Consider the following 25827-nt stretch of genomic DNA (forward strand, 5'->3'; position numbering starts at 1 on the left):
AATATGTTGAGGGAAGTTTTCCAAAATCGACTAATAAGTCTCAATGCTGAACATGAATTTCCACCGAGGTCATGTGATATTACGCCGTGTGATTTCTTTTTGTGGCCTTACCTTAAAAACACTATTTTTGAACTGCCTATTCCTGATTTAAACCATCTGCAGGCTCGACTTATAGACAAGATTCGTGAAATTAACAATACCCCGAGCATCTTAGAAAATGTCTTTAATTCTTTGAGGAACAGGTGTGAAAAGTGCTTGGAACAAGGAGGGGGACACTTTCAGCAGCTGCTTTAATTTATTGTTATAACAAGGAGGGGGACACTTTCCGCAGCTCCTTTAATTGTTTGTTATTGTTATCACGATTATTCTTTAAAATAAAGTTATATAGTCATTAACGTTATTGAAACTGACAGCTGCTATACAGCTCGTTGAGAAATGAGGTTAAGTTGGTCGCTATAAGCTACTCCCTACGTCCAATGTGTCAGAGCCAACTTCGACAATGTTTTTATTTGAACGCTCGTTAGTTTTCCATTTTTTTCTCAGTATTAGAAAAAAAATTCATATCTCTCTATCAACTGTTCGTTAAAAATATCTCTCTTCATATTCTTGTAGGAAATTGAACGCTCTACAAAAAAGGTCTCTTACAATTTTTTCTTAAACCTCACCGTTTAAAAGATATTAAAGGTTGAAGTTTGATTATTTTAAGACAAATTTCTGTTTTGCTTATGAATTTTATAACTCGTTAACAAAAAAGTCATTATGAAATGCGCAATTCATAGTGTTGTAAGAAATTAACTGCTCTACAAAAATGGTCTCTTATGATTAGTCGATTAAATAAAACTTTTAAAAGATATTCATTGTCAAACTTCAATGCACGCCAATTTTAACAGTTTTTGATTAATAATTCGGAAAATTTCAATTTAGTTTGAGTTTCAGGGAAATTTATACGAATTTGGGTTTCTAGTGGAGCTCCTAATGTAGTCAAAAAAATACTTCGCTATCACACTCAATGGTTAAAATTACAAAAAAATTAAAAATAAAATCAGCACAAAACCAAAATGTTGAAATTTTATAGCTCACTTGATAAATAAATAAAAAAACTTTTTAATAACAAATTGAACACTGTTTTTCTTTAAGATTAATACTTTTCATAATAAATTTGTGACAAAAACGTTATTTTTTCAAGATTTAATGTATCATTGACTCTCAGTCAGAAATAATGCACTAATTTTTTTTCGATGTAACCAAACATGATTATGACTAAAAAAAAACTATAAAAATAGTTTAAACATTTCTCTGTTCATAGAAACTCAAATTTGTATAAATTTCCCTGAAACTCATAAACTAAATTGAAATTTTCCGAATTATTAATCAAAAACTATTAAAATTTGTCTTAAAATAATCAAACTTCAACCTTTAATGTCTTTTAAACGGTGAGGTTTACGAAAAAATTGTAAGAGGCCTTTTTTGTAAAGCGTTCAATTTTCTACAAGAATATGAGGAGAGATATTTTTAACGAACAGTTGATAGAGAGATATGATTTTTTTTTCTAATACTGAGGAAAAAATGGAAAACTGTAAAGCGGAGGACCTTCCTATTAAAATTAAGAGCTCATATTTGTAGATTAAATAAATATATTTTGAGGGGTCGAAAACTTCTTAAGGAAGCAAAATAATTCTAATTGATTGAATTAACATATTCTCATCACCTACTTGTAACCAAGGACATCTGTATTAAAATTATTGAAAATTATTAGGTAAAATCTCGAGCAAATCTAACAATTTTTCTTTCACTTTAAGGAAAACAAAGAGTCTGATTACTTTCAGTGTCTTAGTTTTCATTGATGCAGAAATAACAAATTTTAATTTCCGTTGTAAGTTTTGAGACTTTGTGCAAATATATAAGAGAAACTTTTCCAAGATTGACAAGTGAATGCAAATATCCTCGAAGAAGCTGTAAAATCTATAGAATTATAATAGGAAGTCATGGTGTGGTTAAAACCGTCTTAAAATATGAAAATATTACCTACTCTATCCGTTATAATATTGGAAAGTTGATTAAAATAATGTGCTATCAGAATTGCATTGTTAATTGAGGTTGAGGAGGTTGTGGCAAAAAATTTAACCCATGCTTTTTATTACTTGTTCTGAAATAGAAGTATTCAGTAATAATGTCTAATGTCCTTAAATTTAAGGGAAAATTGGAAAAAAATGAGGAGAATACGAATAAGCGATTAAAAATTTTTAAAAATCATTGCCCATTTTCAGACTGTTCCTGACCGCTGACTCACAAAGGTTTATCGAGAGTGAATGAGAGAACCTACCGTATTATTCGGTCATAAACCTAGCTTTTAATGTATTTTTAATCTGTAGTGAACTATACATGAATGTATAAGATATTATTTTACATCTTAAATATTAACAAGTATTATTTTAGTCCAGTTACTCAGGGTTTTTACCTCCGAATTCTTTATAACTGAACCGATTGACGTGACATTATGACTGAATGTGGAAAATGCCTCAAGGAACAAAACTTATATAGTGCTTTTGCCCTGGGGGTGGTTCCTACCCCTTCTTAGGGGTGGAAATTTTTACGTCAAAAATAACCACAGGAATCGATAGAGGAGTCAATTATAAGTAACAAATGTTATGTAAAGTTTTTTGGATAATCCAATACTTTCCGAGTAAGTCGTCATTGAAAATGTTGATTTTTTACTGAAAAAGTGCTTGTTTTCGGACAGTTTTTTGCAAATAACTCTGAAACCATTGGATTTAACGAAAAAGTTGTAATGAACAAAAAGAAAGGTAATAAAAAACAAATCTAATGGCATTATTTTGTTTTTCTTTAATTGCAATATAAACCGACTTATGGATTTTTAAACATTATTATATGTTATAGCTAAAAACTAAATTGGAACCGGTTAACGTTAAATAACGCCAAAACCATAAATATTAGGAAAAAAACTGTTTGAACCTTTTTTAAAGTACTTTGAAAAACCTTTAAAATGAGCTATTTTAAAACTCTTTAGAATCAAAATTAACGGAAATATGATCGAAATAACATGATAGTCTCATTTTTTTAAAGAAAAAATTAATAAACAAATCAGTGCCTTTGGTGACAGAATTAAAATTAAATGCAATCCATTTACAGATTTCTTCATTTATGTTCTAAGAATATGTTCTGGGTCTTTGGCTGACTTACAAAGCATGATTTCGAAAAAAAACTTAATTTTTGAAAATGTTAATTATTCAAATTTTAAAAAAAAATCGATTTTTACGTTGTAACTTAAAAATTAAAGGGTGTACGAAAAAATACAAGAGTAAAAAAATTTAGCTTTATTTTTGCTGATGATTTTGCTTATTTTTATTATTCCTCTAAAATTAATATTAATCGAGATATCGCCATTTTAAGTTATCATATGAATGAGAGAACCACCCTCTTCGAGCCCTTTAAACCCTTCAAACTTAAAAATGAAGGGCTTAAAAAAGATCAACTCAACAATTCACGTAGCCCTTACAATTCCCTGCAAAATGAGCCTTTGTGCGATTAAAAATCTTATAGGTGATAATTTTAAGAAAATACATATAAATATATAAATAAATGTAAAGGGTAATTTTTAAGGGTTGAAAAGTTGCAATCGATTCAAAATTATTTTATCAGAAGGGAATAAATGTTGATTTAACACGAGTACACATTTAAAATGTTTCTACTCTTTCAATAAAATTTTTTCATTTTATTTTCGAAAGAAGGGGTATTTTTCAAGGGTTGAAAAGTTGCAATCGATAAAAAAAATTTTTTAATCAAGAAATCAATTTCAATTTGATAAGAATGCATGATTAAAACGTTTCAAGTTGAAAAAAAATTTTTTATATTATTTTCATTCAAAGGGGTGGTTTTTAAAGGTTTTTCCGGGTTGAAAATTTGGGATACTTTACGTTTCATGTTAGATAGCACATGAAATTACTCATACTGCATAAATAAAAAAGATTTGGTTACATAAAATGCTTAAATTTGTATTTTTTCTTTTTTTTCCAATAAGGGGTGGTTTTCACTCCTTAAGAACAAAAAGCACACCTAGCGCATATATAAGTTTTGAAGTGGGTGGGTAAGATGAGCCTAATTCTAAATTTTGAGAAAAATCGATGCAGTTATAAAAAATTCGGAGGTATCACTATATTTTCAGCTACAGTAAGTGGGCTATTTATTTGTTAATAAAAACAAATGTATAAGGATAATAATTGTTTTCGAATGTTAGGTTATTACATTTTAGTATTTTTAATATTGTTAACGTTTTCATTAAGTTTTATAATTGAATATCAGTTTTTAGTATTATGTTAAATTCATTATTTAGTTTGTAGTACGTATATCTTATTGTGTGACTTATTGCTTTTCAAACAGTAGTATGGTACCTACCTATTTAAAATAACTGTACAGTTAAACACTCACTCATTGGTCCATGGCAGTTTATTAATAAGTTGGGAACCGTTGTACTTTGATTTTGAAACCAATTGCAAAATTCAACACGACTGGGAAAATCAGCTGTTTCGCTTCAATGTTCGAACGCTCAGTAGTCGGGTTCCCTGTTGCGCAGTAGGCCGCCGAATTAACTAGAGTTAAGGGGTAATTTGCTTATTTTTTAAAAGGTAGAGTAATTTTTTTTCAATTTTCTGTCTTTATTGGGTCTTTCGAATACTTGGTCAAAATTAATGACATTATTACTGAATTACCCTGGATACATAAGTGAATTTTTGAATGGCCACAAAAGAATGAGAATTTTTCCAATACCATCCTGTAATGTTGCCTTTTAGAGGTTTTGCTCTTAAGTAATATGACGTCTATTAAAAAAAATTATAAAATAATCCGTACAAATGTATATTCAGAAATATTAAACCAGTAGGCCAGTCTGTAGTAGATTCCTCCACTCTGCCATTACATCATGAAACACCCTGTACAAGACTTCACTACGGAATCTGACAATAAACACGGTTTTGCTGGGACAAAAGTGTAATTTATTATTAAGAAGATTACCGAGCTTCACTTGACATTTTAGGCACGAAAAAATTCCATTCCTTTTTTGTTAGTGTAACTAAAGAAAATGGGCAATGCTCACTTCTAATCCAAATTGATCGCTATCACAATCCCCAGTTTTACTTTCTCGATAAATATTGACGAAAATCCGATGAAATATTACTTAAAACTATCACGACCGCAAAAGAAAAAGTCGGGGGAAAAACTTGTTTCCTATTTATCCCCAGAAAATCCTTGAGCGCGCTTCTTATAACGGCTTCGATTATGTTTTTCTTTATAACCCGATATCTGGAAAGCAAACAGAATCTAAAAGGAACGCAACAGGGTGACGGCTTTAACTACAGATGATCATAAAAAGAATATTTCTTTAATTTTCATCCAGTTCTTGATGCAACGCTTTGAAACTGCTGGAACAACTTTCAAAAATATACGACGGAAACTGATTAACATTACACAGCCCCACAAAAAAAATTGAAATTATTTTCTCCGATATCTGAGGAGGTGCACTTTATGTTTTTGGGGTTGCTGAATCCGAATCCGGGGTCAGTTTAACCCCATCACGTCATGGTCAAGGGCATCTGAAGGTCAAATTGCGGAATTACTATTAAAAAATCTGAAAAAATTATATTATATATTTATGTTTTCGGGGTCGCTAAATCTGAATCTGGGGTTCTCTTGACCTTGAAGTGTCAGAATCAAGGTCAAATAAAGATCAAAACCCTAAAATTTGATGATATGATATTTTTGACCCCGGATTCCGAAAGAGCAGAAAATTTTACATCCGAATACGTATTTACCTTTTTTTTTCATCTTTTAATACGTCAACAAGTCATTTTGTGAAGGTCTATCCATCTCCTGTTGTCCGTTTGTGATAACGGACTGGGGTTCCATCCCCCTGCATCGTAAATTTCTCCGTTGTGTTTGCCATGACGGCATACGCGTCCTGTTCCAGGGACTTTGCCGGATAGCGGGACAACTCCGTTGCCCGCCGTCACCACGGGGAGGTGCCCTGGATGCAAACACACGGATGAAATTTTTCACTCTTTCAGAATCCGGAGTAAGAAAATATTATATCGTTATATTACGACGTGATTGGCTCAAATGAATACCAGAATCGTGATCAACGACCCGAAAAATATCAACTCATCAAAGACCCAAGATCTCAATTTACAGCCAAAAGCTGGAAAATGGATTTGATTTTGGATGACCATCACGTGACCTACAAAGGTCTGTTCTAAAAAAAAAGTCAATACATATTCGGACGTAAAATTTTCTGCTCTTCAAGAATCCGGGGTCAAAATGATCATATCATCAAATTTTAGGGTTTTGACCTTTATTTGACCTTGATTCTGACACTTCAAGGTCAAGAGAACCCCAGATTCAGATTTAGCGACCCCGAAAACATATATCTATACATTTTTTCCAGATTTTTTAATAGTCATTCCGCAATTTGACCTTCAGATGCCCTTGACCCTGACGTGATGGGGTTAAACGGACCCCGGATTCGGATTCAGCAACCCCAAAAACATAAAGTGCACCTCCTCAGATATCGGATAAAATAATTTCAATTTTTTTTGTGGGTCTGTGTTATCAATTACATACAATTGATTAATAACATTATTACAAGAGTACTTACAGAAATTGTTTTGAGTCTAATTTTTGACATAGTCCTCTGCTTTTTAACATCCTTGGCTTACTTGTCGTAACTTGTGGATGTTTTTTATAAAAAAGAAATTGCTGCAACTTTGCATCGCTTTTGTTGCAGATAGAAACAAATAAATACAAGTTATATCAATTGTTTAAATTGTTCCCCTCTGTGTTCGATACAAAGAATTATTCTGTGGGACATATTTCTTACTGAATCTTGAATTGTTTTCTCTGGAATTAATTGAAACACTTCTGTTATTTTAACAGGAATTGTTCGATACACTGGACTGGTATATCATAAATCATATTATTTACAAATCCCCAGTGAAAATAATCCAAGGAATTTAAATAAAGCAACCTTGATGGACAGCGTATAGGACCATGAGCATATCGTCTTATAAAAAAAAAATAATCTAGTGTCTTACCAAAATCGACATATCTATTTGTTGTCCTATTCTTAAAAACAAAAATTTTATAACCCTCTGAAATGATACGCCCATGGAATTGTATTCCCTGCACGCCTTATCCGTCAGACGGACCTACATGTTAATGGAATTTGTTGAGAAATAACAAAACCCTTTCTGAATTAACTTCCCTCCCTTTAATAGTATTGCAAGCTTCAGCTTTTTCACTAGCGCACGTCGCTGCATTTTCTTGAAAATATTTGAATATAAAGCCACCGAAGTCCTAAAAGATATAAATAACTCTTCGTTTCGTAATTGATGTCCTTATAACCAACTCCAAGTTATCAGTCATTCACTATCATCATTTTAATGTGCGGATGTCATCCTAAAAGCTAAATATTCGCCAAGTAATTCCCCACGGGCCATATCTGCGTAATGCATGAGGTTTGTCACGTCTTTTAGTTGTCATTTGATGCCGATTTTTTCGTGGGAACACGAAAACCCGAGAGATTGGGCGTCTCCTTCAAAAAGTGAATTACCCTGTCGTGATGTTAGCATCTTGACAACTCGATATGCCCAGTTGTGTTCAGTTAATTTGTAACATTTTACTAAATTCTAATTATGAGGAAATGTCTGATGCACGAGACTAGTTTTATTTATTCATTCAAAAAAGACAAACAAATTGAACATGAAAGAGGTCACAATTAAAAAGAAAACAGAAAAGTTGTCTAAAATAAAAGTTATATCTGAGAAAACTCTTCTGAATCGTCTCTGTACTACTGATATGTTAATGAGATCTTCAGAAAAGAGAGCAATGTAGCATTATCTTAATACACTCATTAAGTACACTAATAACATGCAATTAGAAATATAGTTTTGAGTCAAATAAAACTCCTAGATATTTAAAGCTGTTCTTATAGACAATAAGATCATCCAAGGTCAAAAACAATAGCATTATGTTTCAAAGAATAACTGATAATGTTGCACTTATCAATATTTAAAAATAATTTATTGGATCTACACCATGAATTCACTTTGTTCAGTGCTGTCTGAAGGTATAGACAGTCATACAAACAGCTTACAGTTGAACATTACATAAAAGACAGTTATCCAAGTCATTAACAATATCGCTTATAAAAATAAGAAGAGTGGTCCCAAAACTGAGCCCCGTGCAACACCAGAAGTTACAATCAATGTATTCAATCTAGTACATTATATTCTATAAATAAAGTTCAATTAACAAGATGAGACATGTAAAATCTTGTTAAATTTGAAGGAAAACCGATATGTGAAGAACTGGTTATGGTAAATTATGTTGACGTTGGGGTTCATAAAGATTCAATTTTATCAACAAAAGCGTATTTTCGTTCTTTACTATGAGTTTTACTCGCCTTTTTATTAGCCCGATTAATATTTTTCTCGATTATTTTAACCATCCTGTAAATAAATTAATATTTTCTATATGTACTTGGAGTTTAGTATACAGGAATGAGAGCAGAACACGGAAGATAATCCAGGTTTTATTCTAAATCTCTTAGTAAACGGTCGGGCAGTCCTTAAGGTTCTATTTGGAAATATAGAAAGGTTCATCTCGTGATTCAATTACTTTGGAAAGGTAAATAGAAAACGTGAAGACTTTTTCAAGTAGTCTGAAATAGGAATCAAAGAAATCCGTCCTGTAATGTCGTTATTTTTCGTCAATTCTATTTTAAATCATCTATATATTTCTCTCTAACGACATATATCTATGGAAAGGTAGGTAACTATAATATTTAAAAGGCATATATCTACATAATTGAAAATATAAACCTAGAAACAACTTTTCTTGACACTTTACAAATGCAGCAATTTTTTGGCGCTCGGTGTGGGGCTTCTGCTAACCATCAACATTCATCTAATTAGTCTAACACCTAAAATGAATTAATAAAATCTGGTGACAAAGTTTTTAGCATGTTTTAAATATTAAGACAATAAAACATTAAATGTTTCATTTCATATAGTGTGTTACACAAGGATGTAGATAAATTTCTTTCAGTCAATTTAAGCTGAAAATAAACATGGCCTGGCAAATAGATAGATTTCGAGATACCGTTTTAAAATGTTTAGTTTTCAAATATCTCTGAAGACGTTCAATTTAAAATGATGAAACTTAGGATAAGGGTTTACCTGATTAAAGGTAAAAATGCACTGGAATGGGTATAAATATGTACCAGTGGCGGAAATTCCAGTAGTACCTCTCAATAGGCTGTTGATTATAGAATTTTAAAAGGAATTATGACGTTCAAGATATTTTATTACATGAATCGTTCAAATGGTTATTTTAGAAGAAAAAACCGCGGAGTGCTATTAAATTGAGGGTGGAAACTAGAGATAAGGGTGAAAATGCACTTTTGCAGTTTTTTAAATATAGCACGAAAACGAAATTTCGGTATAGTTCATAGGAAAAATTTTGTAGAGAATTGAATTTCCCATCGAAATGGTTTATTTAAAAAATTTAAAAGAAAAATTTTATGCAAAGAATCGTTAATAAACAATTAAAAAAAAACAAAAAATAAGATTTTTTTACTTTTTTATTTTTTTGACTATTTTTTTAGTAGAAGTAGGCAAAGAAAATTGCTGTACAAAAAAAACTAGATGAGATTCGCTTCAAAATGATGCGTTTTTAAAAGTTTTTGGACTAATATTGAATGATTATAATTCTTATTATTTTTACAAGGAATTGGTTCTTTACTTAATAAAAAATTATTTCAAGAGTTCTATTTGTTAATAATAAATAAAGATTTTCACAACTGTATGAAACTATGAGGGATTTTTCAAATAAAATTACAGTTAATCATATTATTATTACTTATCTGGAAAATGGAGATGAGATCATTATTATTTTAAAAACGACGGAAATCTAAAAAATATTTAAGTTTGACCGGTTATAACTTAATATTAATCCAAAAACTTTTGAAAGCGCATCATTTTGACGGGAATCTGATCTAGTTATTTTGTAAAGCAATTTTCTTTGCCTACTTCTATTAAAAAAAAATTTGTCACAAATGTAAAAAAAATAAAAAATCTAATATTTTGCTTTTTTAAATTATTTATTAACAATTTTTTGCATAAAATTGTTCTTTCAAAATTTTTAAATAAGCAATTTCGATGAGAAATTCAATTCTCTTCAAAATTTTTCCTATGAACTATACCGAAATGCTTCGTTTTCGTGCTATATTTAAAAAGTGCAAAAGTGCATTTTCACCCCTATCTTCAATTTCAGCCGTCTAATTTAATAGCACCCCCCGGTTTTTTAATTTTTAATGACCCTTCGAACAAGTCATGTGAAATTTTAAATTTTATCTACTTTTTTTATGAAGCAATGCCTATACCTATATTTATTCAAAGATAAAACTAGAAGCAAAAGAGTAAAAAAAATAAAAAAATCGTTTTTTTTGCTTTTTTTCAAATTAACGATATTTTGCATTCAATTTTCCTTTTAAATTTTTTAAATAAGCCAGTTTGATGGGAAATTCAATTCTCTAAATAATTTTTCCTCTGAACTATAGCGAAATTTTGCTTCGTTTTCGAGCTACAATTAAAAAACTGAAAGGAATGCATTTTCACCCCTATCTCCAATTTCCACCCTCTAATTTAATAGCACTCCGCAGTTTTTTCAGCTAAAATGACTCTTTGAACGATTCATGCAATAAAATTGCTTGAACGTCATAGTTCCTTTTAACCCTGTTTTTTTGGATATAATCAATAGCCTACTATGAAAACTAGAAATATTTTAATTGCCAATGAGAAGGAAATAGATTAATGTTTCAAATAAAATGACTGGTCACGTGACTGTACGTAACTCGCCCAAAAAAAATATTTTTGACACTTTATGTGATGTCAAACTCAACCTCGTTCGACAATCTGAAATTGTCAAAAATACTTAGTTTTTTCACTAGTTGCATAAATAATTATTCTGATAGAAATGGTCCATACAAAAATATTTACATTTATAAGACTTTATTTTAATATGTATTTTCCAAAATAAAGGATACTAACCCAAGTTCATTCTTCTGCGGTATTTGATTTTAATATATGTAATAAACTTGCCGATGTTTTAATATAAAATTGGTCCCACGCTTCCTGGCAAGCCTTCTCCGATGAAAATTGTTTTCAGAAATTTTATTAAACCGCGTGCCATTCCGGAATCGTTATTAACACCGATCGTTTTCCGCATTCGCCTAGGGCCATTAACTATGTCATATCGTAAACCTCATAAGCGTTTTTTGCATAGCACCGCCCACGGTATTTATAGTCATAATATACTGGAGGCGGCAGCCGATAAAGTGATTTCAGGGGCCAATATGGAAATATTAAAACGGGTATTCTATCAATGTTGCTTTAGACATTTATTGGATTTTAACAAAAACCTTGGGCGTTTCAAAAATATACCAAATTTTGCGCCAAATTGCATGTCATTATCTTTGCTTTATTGAAACTTTCTTCAAAATCTACTAATGAATTATTAAATATCAAATTCAAGCACGTAAAAAAGATTTCAGTAACTCAACTCCATTTGTTCAAACGAACAAATGAATTTTATTTCAATAACAGAGCTTAGAGATAAACTTCCCGTCATTTATTTGATTTGCTTTCATTACGAGACGTTTTGTTCAAGCTCTGCGCCTTCGGGAGCTGCAATAATCCTAGATTTCCGCCAGCAATTACAGTTTCTATTTCCTATTTCCACAGTACAACCTTGTAAAGTTTTTGCGGCTATGCCCGTTTAATACAGAATTAACCGAGGTCTTATAAATGTCGGTCGACCCGCGAATTCTTTAGGGATTATCCGATGAGATTTATGGTAAGCCCGGAGCGTTTTTCAAATCCTCACAAGTGGTGTTATTTTTTTTATGATTAATAGCTTCCGGTTTCTTAGGCTTGTTCAAATCTTGAGTTTAAAGGCATGCCGCATGTTCTAGTTCTAGTTAGCGTTTTATCCTACAATACTATTTCTAGTGAAAATATTAACTTTTCCATCTAAATCCATGTATGTGCACACACCAACTGAAATCCTAAATTTACTGAAAAAAAAAACGCGAACTAATCGCACTGTGAATAGTATATTACCGCGTTAAACACAGAAGATTTATAATGTGATAAAACATACAGAGTGACCCATTTCAAATATCCTGATAAAAGTTGTAATTATGGAATCGGTTTCAAACATTTTTTTAATGTACGTCAGCACCAAGAACTGCGCTTTTTGAAAGAACGTGATATTTCATTTCTTGCATAAAAATATGTATAATATTTTGTCACGACATGCGACATACTAGTTTATAATGGAAGTTAATGTATATTGTACAACAATTTCGTTAATAACCCATAGGTATAAATTTTTATTTTATCTAAAAACTTTTTATTCGAATAGTACTCCATTGTATAACTTGTGTATATAGACCAGTGCTTAAGCCTTCAAAAATGGTAAAAAGTGAAAAAAATTATAGTAGGATGAAACCCATTGGAAAAGGAAGAGAATATAACAGAAATGAAAGGAAAAATAATTTACGGGCGATCTGAGGACGGGAAGGGGGTGAGTTTTTAAGAGTGAAAATCGGTTTCCCTTGAATTCCGGAAAAACTACAAGTCTTATGGAAAAAAGTTCAATGGCGAAGTTGTAGGTAACAAAAGGATCTACAACTTTAGTAGTTACACTCTTTTCAAATAACCTCAAAATTTATGTGAAAAATTCAAATTCAAGTTTTTGGTTTTTTATTTTTGTTTTACAAAAAAATTTTTTTTCACGAAATTTGGTGAAAACTTACCTATTTATGTCCCAAACACGCTGTAATTTCTTTGAATTGAAATATTTATTTTTTCACCTTATTGTCATATGTTTTTCTAATTGTGCGATAAAAAATACAACTTTTTTGTCTCTTTACTTTTTTTGATATCTTGCTTCGTTTGCGAGCAAAAAATTAATAGCTTAAGTGTGTGATTTTAATAAGTACTTGAACTGTGTAGTTGTCAATTCCTGCTTGTCAAAATGAATTACACAAATAGTGAAATGTACGATATGCATTTTTTTATGGACTTGCCAACGGTAATGCATTAGCCGCCAAGCGCCTCTATGAGCAGAAATACCCTAATTGTATCATTCCTCATCATACTATCTTCACCCGTTTTCATCAAAGTTTTAGTGAAACTGGAAGTTTTCGAAAACTTATCGTAGGAAACGGGCGACCCCGCACAGCAATAACCCTACAAGTGGAAGAAGATGTACTTCATGAAATTGAGGACAACACTCCAACAACAAGTATCAGACAGATTGCTAGAAACTTAAATGCAAGTCGTTATACAATTTTTAGGATTTTAAAAAATAATCTGCTATACCCTTATCACATCTAACGGGTTCAGGCACTTTTACCGACTGATTTTCCGTTAAGATTAGATTTATGTCGATGGATACGACAAAAAATTGGGGAAAATCCTCAATTTTTAACAGATGAGGCGAATTTTTCTAGAAAAGCCATAGTGAACTTCCATAATAATCATGTATGGGCGGACGAGAATTCAAATGCAATATTAGAAGGCCGTCATCAACACCAGCTTTCATTTAATGTATGGGTCGGAATTGTGGGATACCCCTTAATAGGCCCATTTTTTACCACCGAGAGATGTTTATTAGGGTTTCTGGTCGAGACTTCTCAAAGCGAGAATTCCCGGGAAATCTGGCCTTACTCGAGACGAGAAAAAAGTGTCGAGAAATCGAGAAATTTAAAAATCACGCGCGTCATAAGTTCTTGACTGGAGTTCGTTTCGTTCATGCGTTCAATTCGTTTCTCGACAAATAACTGAGCGGTTAAAGTGGTTTCTCTACCAGCTCATGATTTATTTATTTTAAGTTTTTAAGGCTTTAGTTTACTTTGATGATTCTTTTTTTTAATGTTCAGGGTGATTCACTATATTTTGACCCCCCTTTAACTTTTTAGAGTTATAAAAAAATGTGAAGTACAAAAGTTGCACGATTTTTTATGAAGTTCTCGAAAATGATATTAGAAAAACAAATGTTCAAACAAAACGGCCGCGGATGTTAACTTTGTTAATTTAAATGGAACACCCTGTTATATTTTTACATATTTGGATATAACGTTCCTTGTCGAGCATAATCATATAGAGTTTGTTGGGTCCGTCTCTAATAATAGGCGAGATAATATTAAAAATCGAAATGATGTATATTGAAAGTGTTTAATAAAAAAAACAAGTTAAAGGTTTTAAAGAAGAAACTCAAAGTAATTAATAAAAATACTGAATAAATAATAAATGTTAATGATGATTGTTAAGTATAATAGCATGTTTTAGAAATTTCTCGAGAATTCGAGAATTCCCGGAATTTCCTAGTCGAGAATTCTCTAGTCCCGAGAAAAAAAATAGGCCGAGAAATCAGAAACCCTAATGTTTATCGCCGCTTTCTTGAGGATGAATTGCCCGTACTTTTGGAAGACATCCCATTGCCATTAAAGTTGCAAATGTATTTTATGCACGATGGTGCTCCACCCCATTTCAGTTTAGCTGCACGTGAATATTTGAACAATATCTACCCAAATCGCTGAACAGGTCGAAGAGACACTCAACTCTGGCCTTCGAGTTCTCCCGACTTAGATTCGTTGGATTTTTTCCTTTGGGGTCATCTCAAACATTTGGTTTATACGACTCCAGTGCAATCCATAGACGAATTAAGAAACCGCACTGTCGCATCCTGTGAAACAATTAGACACACAGCCGGAATATTTGAATGGGTTCGCCAATCAATGTGTCGTAGGATAGATGCCTGTATTAGAGTTGAAGGTGCACATTTTCAACAACTGTTGTAACGCCTGTGTATATAAAGTATTTTTCATATCATTGCTGTTTGTTAAATATTTTTTCTTATGTTTCTGTTAATATTAATTATTTAAAAAAATATTATTTAGCGAGATATTATTTCTCAGCTTGTTACATGGTTTTTCCTTCAAACGTATTGTTACAGTTGATTAGTAAATAACTAAAACATTGAATTTCCATTTTTTTCTACTTCCCTTAAGAATGTGCATATGAAACGATATTAATTTTTTGCTCGAAAACGAAGCAATATATCAAAAGAAGTAAAGAGACAAAAAAGTTGTATTTTTAATCATATAACTAGAAAAAAATATGACACCTAAGAAAAAGCAGTGACGTCTCATATATTTACTTATTAATATCAACAGGAGTGAGTCCCCGGACGCCGCTGGAATAAATAAAATAAATCAAATTACATCAAAAGACGTCTACCGTTTTTATAAACAAACATACCAAATTTCAAAACAAATCGGAATTAGTGTTCTCCAGATATTAGTAAAAACCTTGTATTTTCTCTAAATTTCAACACCCTGTATCTCCAAAACGAAGCATTTTCGGACATAGGTTTATAGGAACATTTTTTCTTTTTTTTTTGGTCAAGGAAACCCCCAGAATTTTTTCGCAATATTAATGGGACACCCTGTATATGTCTTCTGTTTTTAAGGTATTTACTGTTGTGCAATCAACGGATATTGCATAATTTCTTGCGAGGATGGCTGTGAAATTTTTAGTGGAACTACAAAACAAGCACCTAATCTGTCACCAGTTTGTCAATTTAGTATTATTTATTGTTAAAGAATGGAAAACGTTAACATTTATTCAAACGCTGACATTCTAATTTTATTATTTATTCAAGGAGAGTGTCAGAAGATAATAGGACTTACAGGGTATTTAATGAGAGATATCCTCATTTACCACTAATGAGTAGACAGATTTTACAAAGAATTTTAAGAAATCAATTAGAACATGGTCGAATTTCTGCACATAGAATTAAGGTCCAAGCCGATAACTTTAGATGGAGGTAACATCGTCAAGATTTTGGCATATTTCCATGCTTACCCTGAATCATCAGTCCGTGCTGCTGAACAGGATTTAGACATTTCAAAAACGTCCATCCAAAAGATTTTGAAAACTAATGGTTAGCATCCATTTAAATTCAATTTTGTACCTGCACTTCATCCCAGGGATGCTGAAATATAAACCCAATTCTATTAAATGATTTTAACGAGAACACAGATCCAGAGTTTTTACGCAAAATCACTTTAAGAATAGGAAACCTTTATGAAAGTTCACCTAAAAATTTACGTTGAATCCAAAATTGCAATAATATACAGGGTGTTCCATTTAAAATAACGAAGATGATGTCAACTTTCGGTATAACTGGAAGCATTAGGTGATTATTTTAGTTGAGATGATTGCCCAAATTTTCAAAATTAAAATCGAAGTAGGCTCTGAAATAGGTCTAATGTCTCGCCACCGTTGGACACCCAGTATACAATATAATTCGTACTGGCCAGGAATATTGCCCTGGTTACTTACCCGAGGAGAATTAGGCTGGAGGTCCGAACTCGCTGCTAAATCCTGAAGTGGATCTTCGATAGTGTTTCTGACATCTCGCTTCTTTGGTTTTGAGCGGTTGTTGTGGTTGTCTCGACCTGTCTTGAGATCTGGCTGAAATCTTATATTTATGAAAAGCAGCTTGGTTTTGTGTAACAGCCTGAGTCACTTTCTTGGACATCACGTGACGATCTTCGGTAGTCGTTTTGTCAAGAGCATCGACCTCTCTGGATATCGTTTGCTCGGAGTGGGTGTGTCTGGAGCAGTTTGGGGCTCTTTGGTAGGCTTGCCAGATCTCCGGGTTTTGATGGTACATCTTCGGGCTCCGGATTAACATGTCATTTCTCCGAGTTTTGTTTGTTGCGGGAAAATAGTGACTTGTTCGACATTTTCTATTTTTCTTTTTTTTTTTAGACGTCAATTATACAAACGGGTGATGTCTCCGGGATTGTCATGAAATAGATCTGGTAACCCTACTCTCTGGACTATTTCGGAGGTTGGATTCGAAATATTGGTGAAAATTTCGATTTTCTACCTCTCTACGCTGTCAAAATAGTATTGAAGCTATTTAAAGGTCTATTACCGATTTCTTGTGTTGGATTCAAACCATGGGCGATTTTCTAACATGCTCGGTCACTTATTAAATCCGTGAATATCAAAATTTAAAGAAAACCCTTAGACAATCAACTTAGCAGCAATGACACGTTGCCAGTTTTCACATTTAACGCCTCCCCGATATTGCTGCAAGTACTTCTACCGCCTACCGTTGAATAACCCGTCATTTTAACTGTGTTATAAATCTCTGCAATAAATTCGTCGCCTATAAATTTCCAGACGAAATGTCAAACGTCGCCGAATGTTACATTGCGTCGGTGTAATAACAGTTCAGGTTTACTGTTCCGATTATTGGTTTTCGCTTTATGCGGCACCGTATATAATTTTTATTCTCCATTTCATTATGGAAACGGTTGATTAAACGAAATTGGAAGATTTAATTTCAGTAAAAGGAATGGAAGTAAAGTTTGCGTTTCCCATTTCGGTAGTTTACTAGTTTCCCTGAAGAAATGACACATAAAGCTTCCCTTACACGTTCAATTTGTATTCAGGCATCCCGCAGGTTAATTCGATAGTGTTTTATATTTGAATAGATTTGAGATTAAAATAGAGAGACAATTCAATTTATTTTAATATCTACTACCCAAAACTAATACTTACATAAGGTCCATTGAGGGGTTGCTCTTTCAGCGAAGAGCAGTATAAATTATTAGAACTAATACGACCGATTAAAGAACTAGGAACGATGACAGAGTCAATCCTTTAGTATATAGAGAGAGTAAGCGAGATAGACAGAGTGCGAGAATCAATTGGAATTTTATCCAATTTTCAACTGGACACTTTTCGTTGTTTTTAAATCGCAATTCTCATTAGGTTTATAAATTACGTTTTATGAAATGGCTTTAACACTTCCAACAAAAGTATATTTTGTAAAGATCTATTAAGAAAATAAGTGTCCGAATAAATTAATGCCCTATATACATATTTAACTTATCAACTTAGAGTTGACAATATAAAATCTTTTACAATGAATCTGCTTTTGACTTATTAATAAAATATGATTGAAAACATAAATGACCTGCAACGAAGACTATTAAAATTAAATTCTCAATGAAAACAATAAAGCAATAATTCTTGAAATAGTCTTTAGGTATATCCGTTGTACTTTCTCTAATTAAATGCTGTGGGCACTATAAAATGGACTCCAAACAGCCGTTGCATATTTTAATTTGCAACGCACAAATGCTGCATATAATATATTAAAAGGAAAATAGGTTTGGTTATTAAAAGATTATATCGTTCATAAAACGATAATCAGCATGATAACTCTATTTACATCGAAATCATATTTTTGCGTCGACTGTAAGATATAATTTTTTGTAGATTATTATTTGAACACCATTATCTTGTAATCTACTGCAACCAATAGAAAATTTAATTTCCAAAAACAATTCCCAACAACAACAAAACAACAAACGTCGTCCGCATAGAGTAAGTAATTGACATCAAAGCATTCAGTTGGATCATTAATAAAAATAACAAACAAGAGTGATCCCAGAATTGATCATTGGGGAACCCCTGAAAATTGATGGAATTTATCCGATGGGAAATCACTATACTATAGAGACTGGTATCTCTTACTGAAATAAGACCTAAACAAAGATAACAAAGTAATAAAGCAATAAATTGGTTTTTCTCAAGATGATTTGAGGTAGAGAGAACGACCACTAATGAATCCATGTTGGGATGAAAATAAAGGTCGACGGTGTAAAACTATTTAAAGAATTTTTGAGGAGTTACTTATAATTATAATGGCTATGGGCCGGTAATTAATCACGTCGTTGTTAGTACCTTTCTTATAAACTTCTATACAGGGCGTTTCAATCGAAACTTCCCACATGGAGTTAAAAAAACCGAAACACGTCGATTTTCTTTTCAAGGGGGACACATGATGAAGTTTTGGTGTCTTGGAAGCTACCCCTTAGGCAGAGGCGTAGAATACCCTTAAACTTTAAATGGCACCTTATGTTGACACCTCATTTTAAAGCTTTTTCAATTGTGCGACATACGACTTTTTAAATTTTGATTTGGATATGACAATAAAATCATCACTTAAAGAATAAGACAAAATATCAATGAATGAATGAATGTTATTTTATTAAATGTTCAAATTGGTTTCCCTCCGCTTCCATACAATAATAAAGTCTTTGCTTCACTTCCGAATTAACATTTCGAAGCATTTCGGGCGTTATCTGACGACATCTGTGTCAAATAGCGGAAGATATCATGAATATTAATTATTTCTCAAGTAATCAAAATTTCATGTCTGAAATATTGACTTAAAAGCCAAAGGTAGGTACATTCCGTTTAATTATAAAGTCCGTGATTTTCTCATTATGTTCACTTGGTTCACTTTTATTTCAATTTACTTTTGGATATAATATTCTTTACATCATGTAAATGAACTCGAGTCTCTCGGGACAGTGGTTTTGAAGTCGTGACAGTTGACTGAATTTTCTTTTAGAACAATAGTGAAAATGATACTTTATTGCTACAATCGTGATGAATGAATATTTACATGTACAACACATCAAAGCAATTCAATTGCATTACACTTGTTTTTCCTCATAGGTCGCTGTATTATCTAGTCTTGTAAAAATATTACTGTTAAGATACGTAAAAGAAAACAAATATTATGTTTATTTTTGATTTAGAGGTACAATTTCATTGGATTTTTTATACAGGATATCCCAGAAGTAAGCACCTATATAATTCATCGAAAGCAACAACTTCTAATATTTTCTTGGAATGCACACGGTGTTGCGCTTTATTGTGAATCCATAAAAGTATCGCTAACGAGTTGTTAAAAAAATATCGAAGTAACATATACAAATTTTTTATGGAATGATTTACCTTAACACTTTTTGCCTGCTTAAATACTAAATAATAGAACTAATTTGTTTCCATTCTTTGTATTTTTTTTGTTTATTATTAACTCAGTCAAACATACTGATTTATGCTCCAAAAATTTAAAATAAAGAAATATATATTACCTTAGAAACCAAGGTCTCGAAAAAAATATTGATACGTAATTAGTTAAAATTTTGCCACGTATTCTTGGGACAAGCTGAAAAAATCCGTGTGAGTGAAAGGTACGGATTGAATCCATTGAGTGAAATAATTGAGTGCATTTTCACTCAATATTGAGCATTTTGATAATTTTACTCATTTCTGATAATATTGGAACGGAAACTGACTATTTTCACTCAAATATTAAATATATACCCGTTAAATAAATTCTCCAGATAAACTCGTATTTCGTTCACCTGTACTTAAATCGAAGTAAATGACCTTATTCTATGGTTGTTATGTGTTGCCTTTGGCTATTCCCATCGTCCCCATTAGACCATCTCGTGGTGTGGTGTATGTCGTATTCTTTTAATGGAGACCTAAAATATTGTCTCTAAAACCACAGTGGCAACATGAACATTGTAGTTTCAATGATATTTAAATTAAAATTTAAAGAGAATATAAACCAAGTTTGAGTAAAAAATTACTCAATAATAGTTAAATTTAGAGAAAAAGTCAACTCTTAATTGGGTTTACATGCTCAGGATAGAGTTAAAAGTCACTCACTTGATAGCAGAAACACGAATTTGAGTAAAATTAACTCATTACTGTTGCAATAGTTTCACTCATAAACTGTTATAGTCTGTTTGGAAATTAAAGAGAGTAATAAAACCCCGAGATAAGAACCGGCCATGGGCGTGGTAATATTTCGTTTCAGGTAATTATCGGGTAACACTAATGCTAACAGGTAATGGGTGTATATTAGTATATTTTACTGGATACATCATAGGGCAGGAGCCAGTGTATTGTGACAGATCAATCCAGTCTTAGAACTGAATATACGAAGACGTGCTAGTGCAGTAGAGTAAAATTCGACTTGTGTTTAGTGACTATTGTGCCAGTGGATATAATATTGTTTGGGTAAAATGTCGAGCTTATCAGATTACGTACCTGCTAAACGCGTGAAAAGATGTGCGCTATCTCAGAATGAGAAGATTATTATATTAAATGTATTTAATGCATTGAAACACCAAAATCCTACCAACAAATAACGGTACTACGGTTACCACCTTATCACTGTGATCTTAACCCAATCGAATTAGTCTGGGCGCAGGTAACAGGAGATGTAGCGCGAAATAATACGACGTTCAAATTAAGTGACGTGAAAATTTTGTTATCAATCTAGGAGACGAAGATAATTCATCAGAATATTCAGAGGATGAATTTTAATATACCTACTTTTTTATTTTCTTTATTGTACATTTATACAACACTACATTTACTCACCATAATTTGAATTTTCAAAATACATATATTTTTGTGTGGAATAAAAGTCTATTCATTAAATTTAAATAAATATTTTGATAATAATATTGAATAATTTTATTTGAATTACTAAAAACCCTCTTAACCCGGTTATGATGCTTAAAGTAGCCTCATGTTTTGAAATGCTGTTTTTATATTGTTTACTTATAAAAGAAATGGACCCAGAAATTGGCGCGGCATAGACAAAGACGGATTGTCGGGGATTAAATTTTAGCTACCTGCTACAATTTAGTACAACCCGGTCACACAAAGTTTTTTTAAAAGTACACCTCCCCTATACCGAAAATACATAATATAAAAATATTGAATATAAGCACCAGTACTACATTTATGTACGATTTGCATACATAATAAGCTTTTATTACTCTCTTTCATTTCTAAACAGACTATAGTTGTATTCATACTAATAGAGTGAATATTTCACTCAATCGGGTGTGTACAGAAATTGATACATTATTGAGTAAAATTGAGTGAAATTGAGTGAATTTTTTGACAGTGTATATACCACTAAATTATCCTTAATTATTTTCCGCATCAGAATCATCTTCAACTTTGACAAATTTAATTAATTTTAAAAGACTTAAAAAAATTATATTCTCAGATATCCATATACCTATTAATACTATCATTTGCAACTAATTCAACATTGTCTCTCATCTTGTCATTCAGAATTCTAATATGTGGAAATACTTTTCCATTTCATAATAGTATGATACAGCAGAAGCATATATTAGTGTGATTGCCACAAAGGGTACATTTACATATTATACTCGTTGGCAAAGCTTTGACAAATACAAACAGCATATGATAGAGCCGATGTTGGACCATATTTCATTGAAATAAGTTGATTTTTCTGAATTAACAAAAATACACCAAAATTCACAAATATATATATCGATGATAATATTAGTCCTTTAATATTCGCATATGTATATATGTGTATATGTGTATATGTCTATAAACATAAGGTCTTAAGGCCAAAATATAAAAAAAATCAGTTTAAAATTTTTAATTTCTAAACCGCTTCAGATATTTTTAACAAAAGTATACATTCTTAATATGTTGGTAGGTATAAAATAAAAAAACAGTTTGCATAAATAACCAGTGAAAGAAATATAATTCTTAATGTATTTTTTTATGTACCTATTAAAATATTACTTTGCATGCTATGAACTCTCTCTTCAAATGCCATAGTCTGCGCTCCATTGAATTCCTCGTCAAAAGTTACTACAAGAATGACCTTAACATTTTTCAAAAATAATTTGCCTGGGAAATTATTCAGGTGTTTCCAGACTTTTTAGACACCCGGACTATAATGCTGAATATGTCACTAATAAGCAAATCTATTATTTTTCAGTGTTATAGGGTAGCATTGATGGGTTAAATATGAGAGTTTTAAACACAAATTGTGTACATATTAAAAGTTTTATAATTAAAATCGTATTAAAAAATCTAATTAAACAAGGCTTTCAGTGTATATTGCTGTCTCGATTCAACCTACAACTATTTTATGTAACGCTAATGATGTCCAATAACAAATAGAAATGAATTTAAGGCGATTTCTAACATTTCGCAGAATTATTACGACATAAGTCTTGACTTTGAAAAATACAAATGCTACATCATCTGTAAAACCTACCTAGTTAAAAAGGAATTTATTTAACAAGGTTCAAAGCAATCATGTACCTTTGGCTACGTATACTTCACATTTATATATGCATATACTTCACATTTATATACTGTTCCGCTCTACGTTTTCCTGGAAATGTAAATACAAAGGCATGTACAATATTCTGCATACAATGCGAATGGTTCCATATATATGTAATTTAGCTGTGGCTTCATATTTGTAGTGGGTAATAATAATAGTCTTTCGTAAATGAATACGTAACATTACGCTTCAGATTTGTGGCAAATGAACAACTCTACATTTAAACTCGTTGCTAAAAACCTATGTGTAGCAAATCTTTTAATAACGACAGCATTTATTTAGTTAGTTTTTATAGAAACACTGGAAAATTGTTTTATCTAATGTTTGGCGTTTCATCTGCATTGACATAAAAAAATATGGTGACTTTAAAGTAACACACTTCAGTCATACCAAGGCAATCTGTTTTTATACAATTATTTTCCATTGTATCATACCGAGTGTCCCATTTTAAAAAATATACGTGAATATCTCTTAAGTTAAGGGCTTAATGAAAAAAATTTTCAAATAAAAGTTGTAGGGTTTTGAGGCGGACATCTAATGGCGATCTTGACCATAACCTTCAAAGTCAAGTTGATTTTTTCAAATGGAAACACATATTTTTGACACCAGAAATGATGAGCAGAAAATTTTACGTCCGACTATGACCTTGACCATACCTTCAAGGGCATTTGAAGGTCATTTTAGTATTTAGTTGCAAAATTCATTTCCGTTTTGCCGACTCGGGGGATTTCAAGAGAGCTGATCGTGAATATGTAGTCAGAATTTGAAATTATTCAAATCCAATATGGCCGACCAATTTTTGGTAAACATTTTTAATATTCATATGGATTAACACTATGAAAATGCTTCAACCTACATTAAAACTCAAGGTCGAGCCGAGTATTCCACATATTGGATCCAAAGGGTTAATGGGTATTCTGGAAAATTATGGCGAGCCCGACATATCAAAAAAAAATATCTTAACAAGATTAAAGTTTTGCCTGCAAAATACTAGAATGACCTTCAAATGACTTTTGAAACTAAAGGTCATGATCAAGGTTATATCCGGAAGCCAAATTCTCCGCACTTCCTATTTTGGTCTGAAAGATACTGGTTTCTATTTGAAAAATTAATTTGAAAAAATCAACTGGACCTTGAAATGACCTCAAAATCCTACAACTTTTATTTGAAAAAATGTTTCATTAAGCCCTTAACTTAAGAGATATTCACGTGTATTTTTTAAAATGAGACACCCGGTATATTTGGTTCAAAAAAGTATCAACGGAGAACGCTGATACGTGCTGATATGACTGAGTTTGTCTGCTGCCCAGTAATGGCGTAGACAAAAGTTTAAGTGCAGTTAAAAAAACTATCGACTATATATTTGATTAAAAAAATAATAATGATTTCAGATTAGTATGTATTCTGTTTCATCATTCTGTTCTTGTTGAATAGGTACATTTCCGATGACAATATTTCTTCTTTGTTCTAGATACCTGCTCTGCATCAAGCCAAAGAGGTCCCGCTGCAACACTTGCCAAGCCCAGCACGCCACGTCCATGTCCCTGGTATCCATGAAGCGCAACCAGTCGACGATAAGCCGCAAGAGTCGAAACGTCGCCATCAACCGCCGCCTGGATCCCGCCGTCGCCCAGGAGACGTCAGTCACCCTCCTCGGCAACGGCAGCGACCACGTCTGCAGCAAGATTTGAGTGCGACAGATCGCGTGGAGCGCGAGGACGGACGCGCTTTTATTCGATGTTTTTTGAGAGATTCAAGGTCGGATGTGTCACTGGTAGTACAATGATTTCTTGTGACGTATAGTAGGTCCGAGGATGGTGTTGAAAAGATGGAAAACGTCGTTAGTTTTCATTTTATGAGCAAAAAATAAAGAGTGACCGCAAAAAAAGCCATTTTTCCGCCTGTTTTTGAGACTTTGACAGACGCGACAGGGAAAATCCGAAAAATATTCTAAAAATATCCATATACTCGTCATGTAAAATTCAAATGAGCATCACTTTCAGTTTTTCGAAAATTTTCGAAAATCACTCTTATTTAGGGGTTGAAAAGACAAAAAAGTGAACAAATTAAGAATCATCAACAGTTGTTAAACCAAAAATATTTCTATGTTATCAAAATAATATTATGAACGTGAAAATGTCTAATTTCGTATTTGATACGGTCTTGTCCGGATTGAAAATCAACCCATAATATCCCTAAAGGGGTGAAATCACCCCCTAAACGCCTAAAAATGCGAAAAATATATTAAAGGTTACAATTTATTTTTATTTTTCTTTTATACATGATAATTGAACCGTTAATAACCCACAATCACTAGATCCGAAGGAAGATGCCCCTAAATGAGGGTAAAACCACCCCTAAGTTGACCCATCGTCTTCAAAGTACATAAAATTATAATACATTATAATGCATGAAAAAAATTATGTTTCCAAATACATTCATTAGAATAATTTATACACAAGTACTCCCATACCCCCATCAATCATCCCTCTCAAGGGGTAAAATCATCCCCCAAATATACAAAAATTGTAGATAATGCGAAAAAATATTATTTTGATAACAACATAGAAATATTTGGGGTTTTACAACTGTTGATGATTCTTAATTTGTTCACTTTTTTATCTTTTCAACCCCTAAATAAGGGTGATTTTCGAAAATTTTTGAAAA

The 25827-nt window shown here is 32.0% G+C and overlaps 1 protein-coding gene across 1 annotated transcript in view; it reads left to right on the forward strand.

Moving 5' to 3' along the window:
• Window positions 1–24851, forward strand: part of LOC108909656 (neuropeptide CCHamide-1 receptor-like) — a 61470-nt gene extending 36619 nt beyond the window's left edge. The window contains exon 5 of the mRNA XM_023455192.1: window positions 24632–24851. Within this exon, the coding sequence (XP_023310960.1) occupies window positions 24632–24851 (220 nt within the window). The remainder of the gene's footprint in view (window positions 1–24631) is intronic.
• Window positions 24852–25827: the final 976 nt, after the last annotated feature.

This window comes from Anoplophora glabripennis, unplaced genomic scaffold, assembly GCF_000390285.2.
Source record: "Anoplophora glabripennis isolate ALB-LARVAE unplaced genomic scaffold, Agla_2.0 scaffold493, whole genome shotgun sequence".
NCBI classification, from domain to species: Eukaryota; Metazoa; Arthropoda; class Insecta; order Coleoptera; family Cerambycidae; genus Anoplophora; species Anoplophora glabripennis.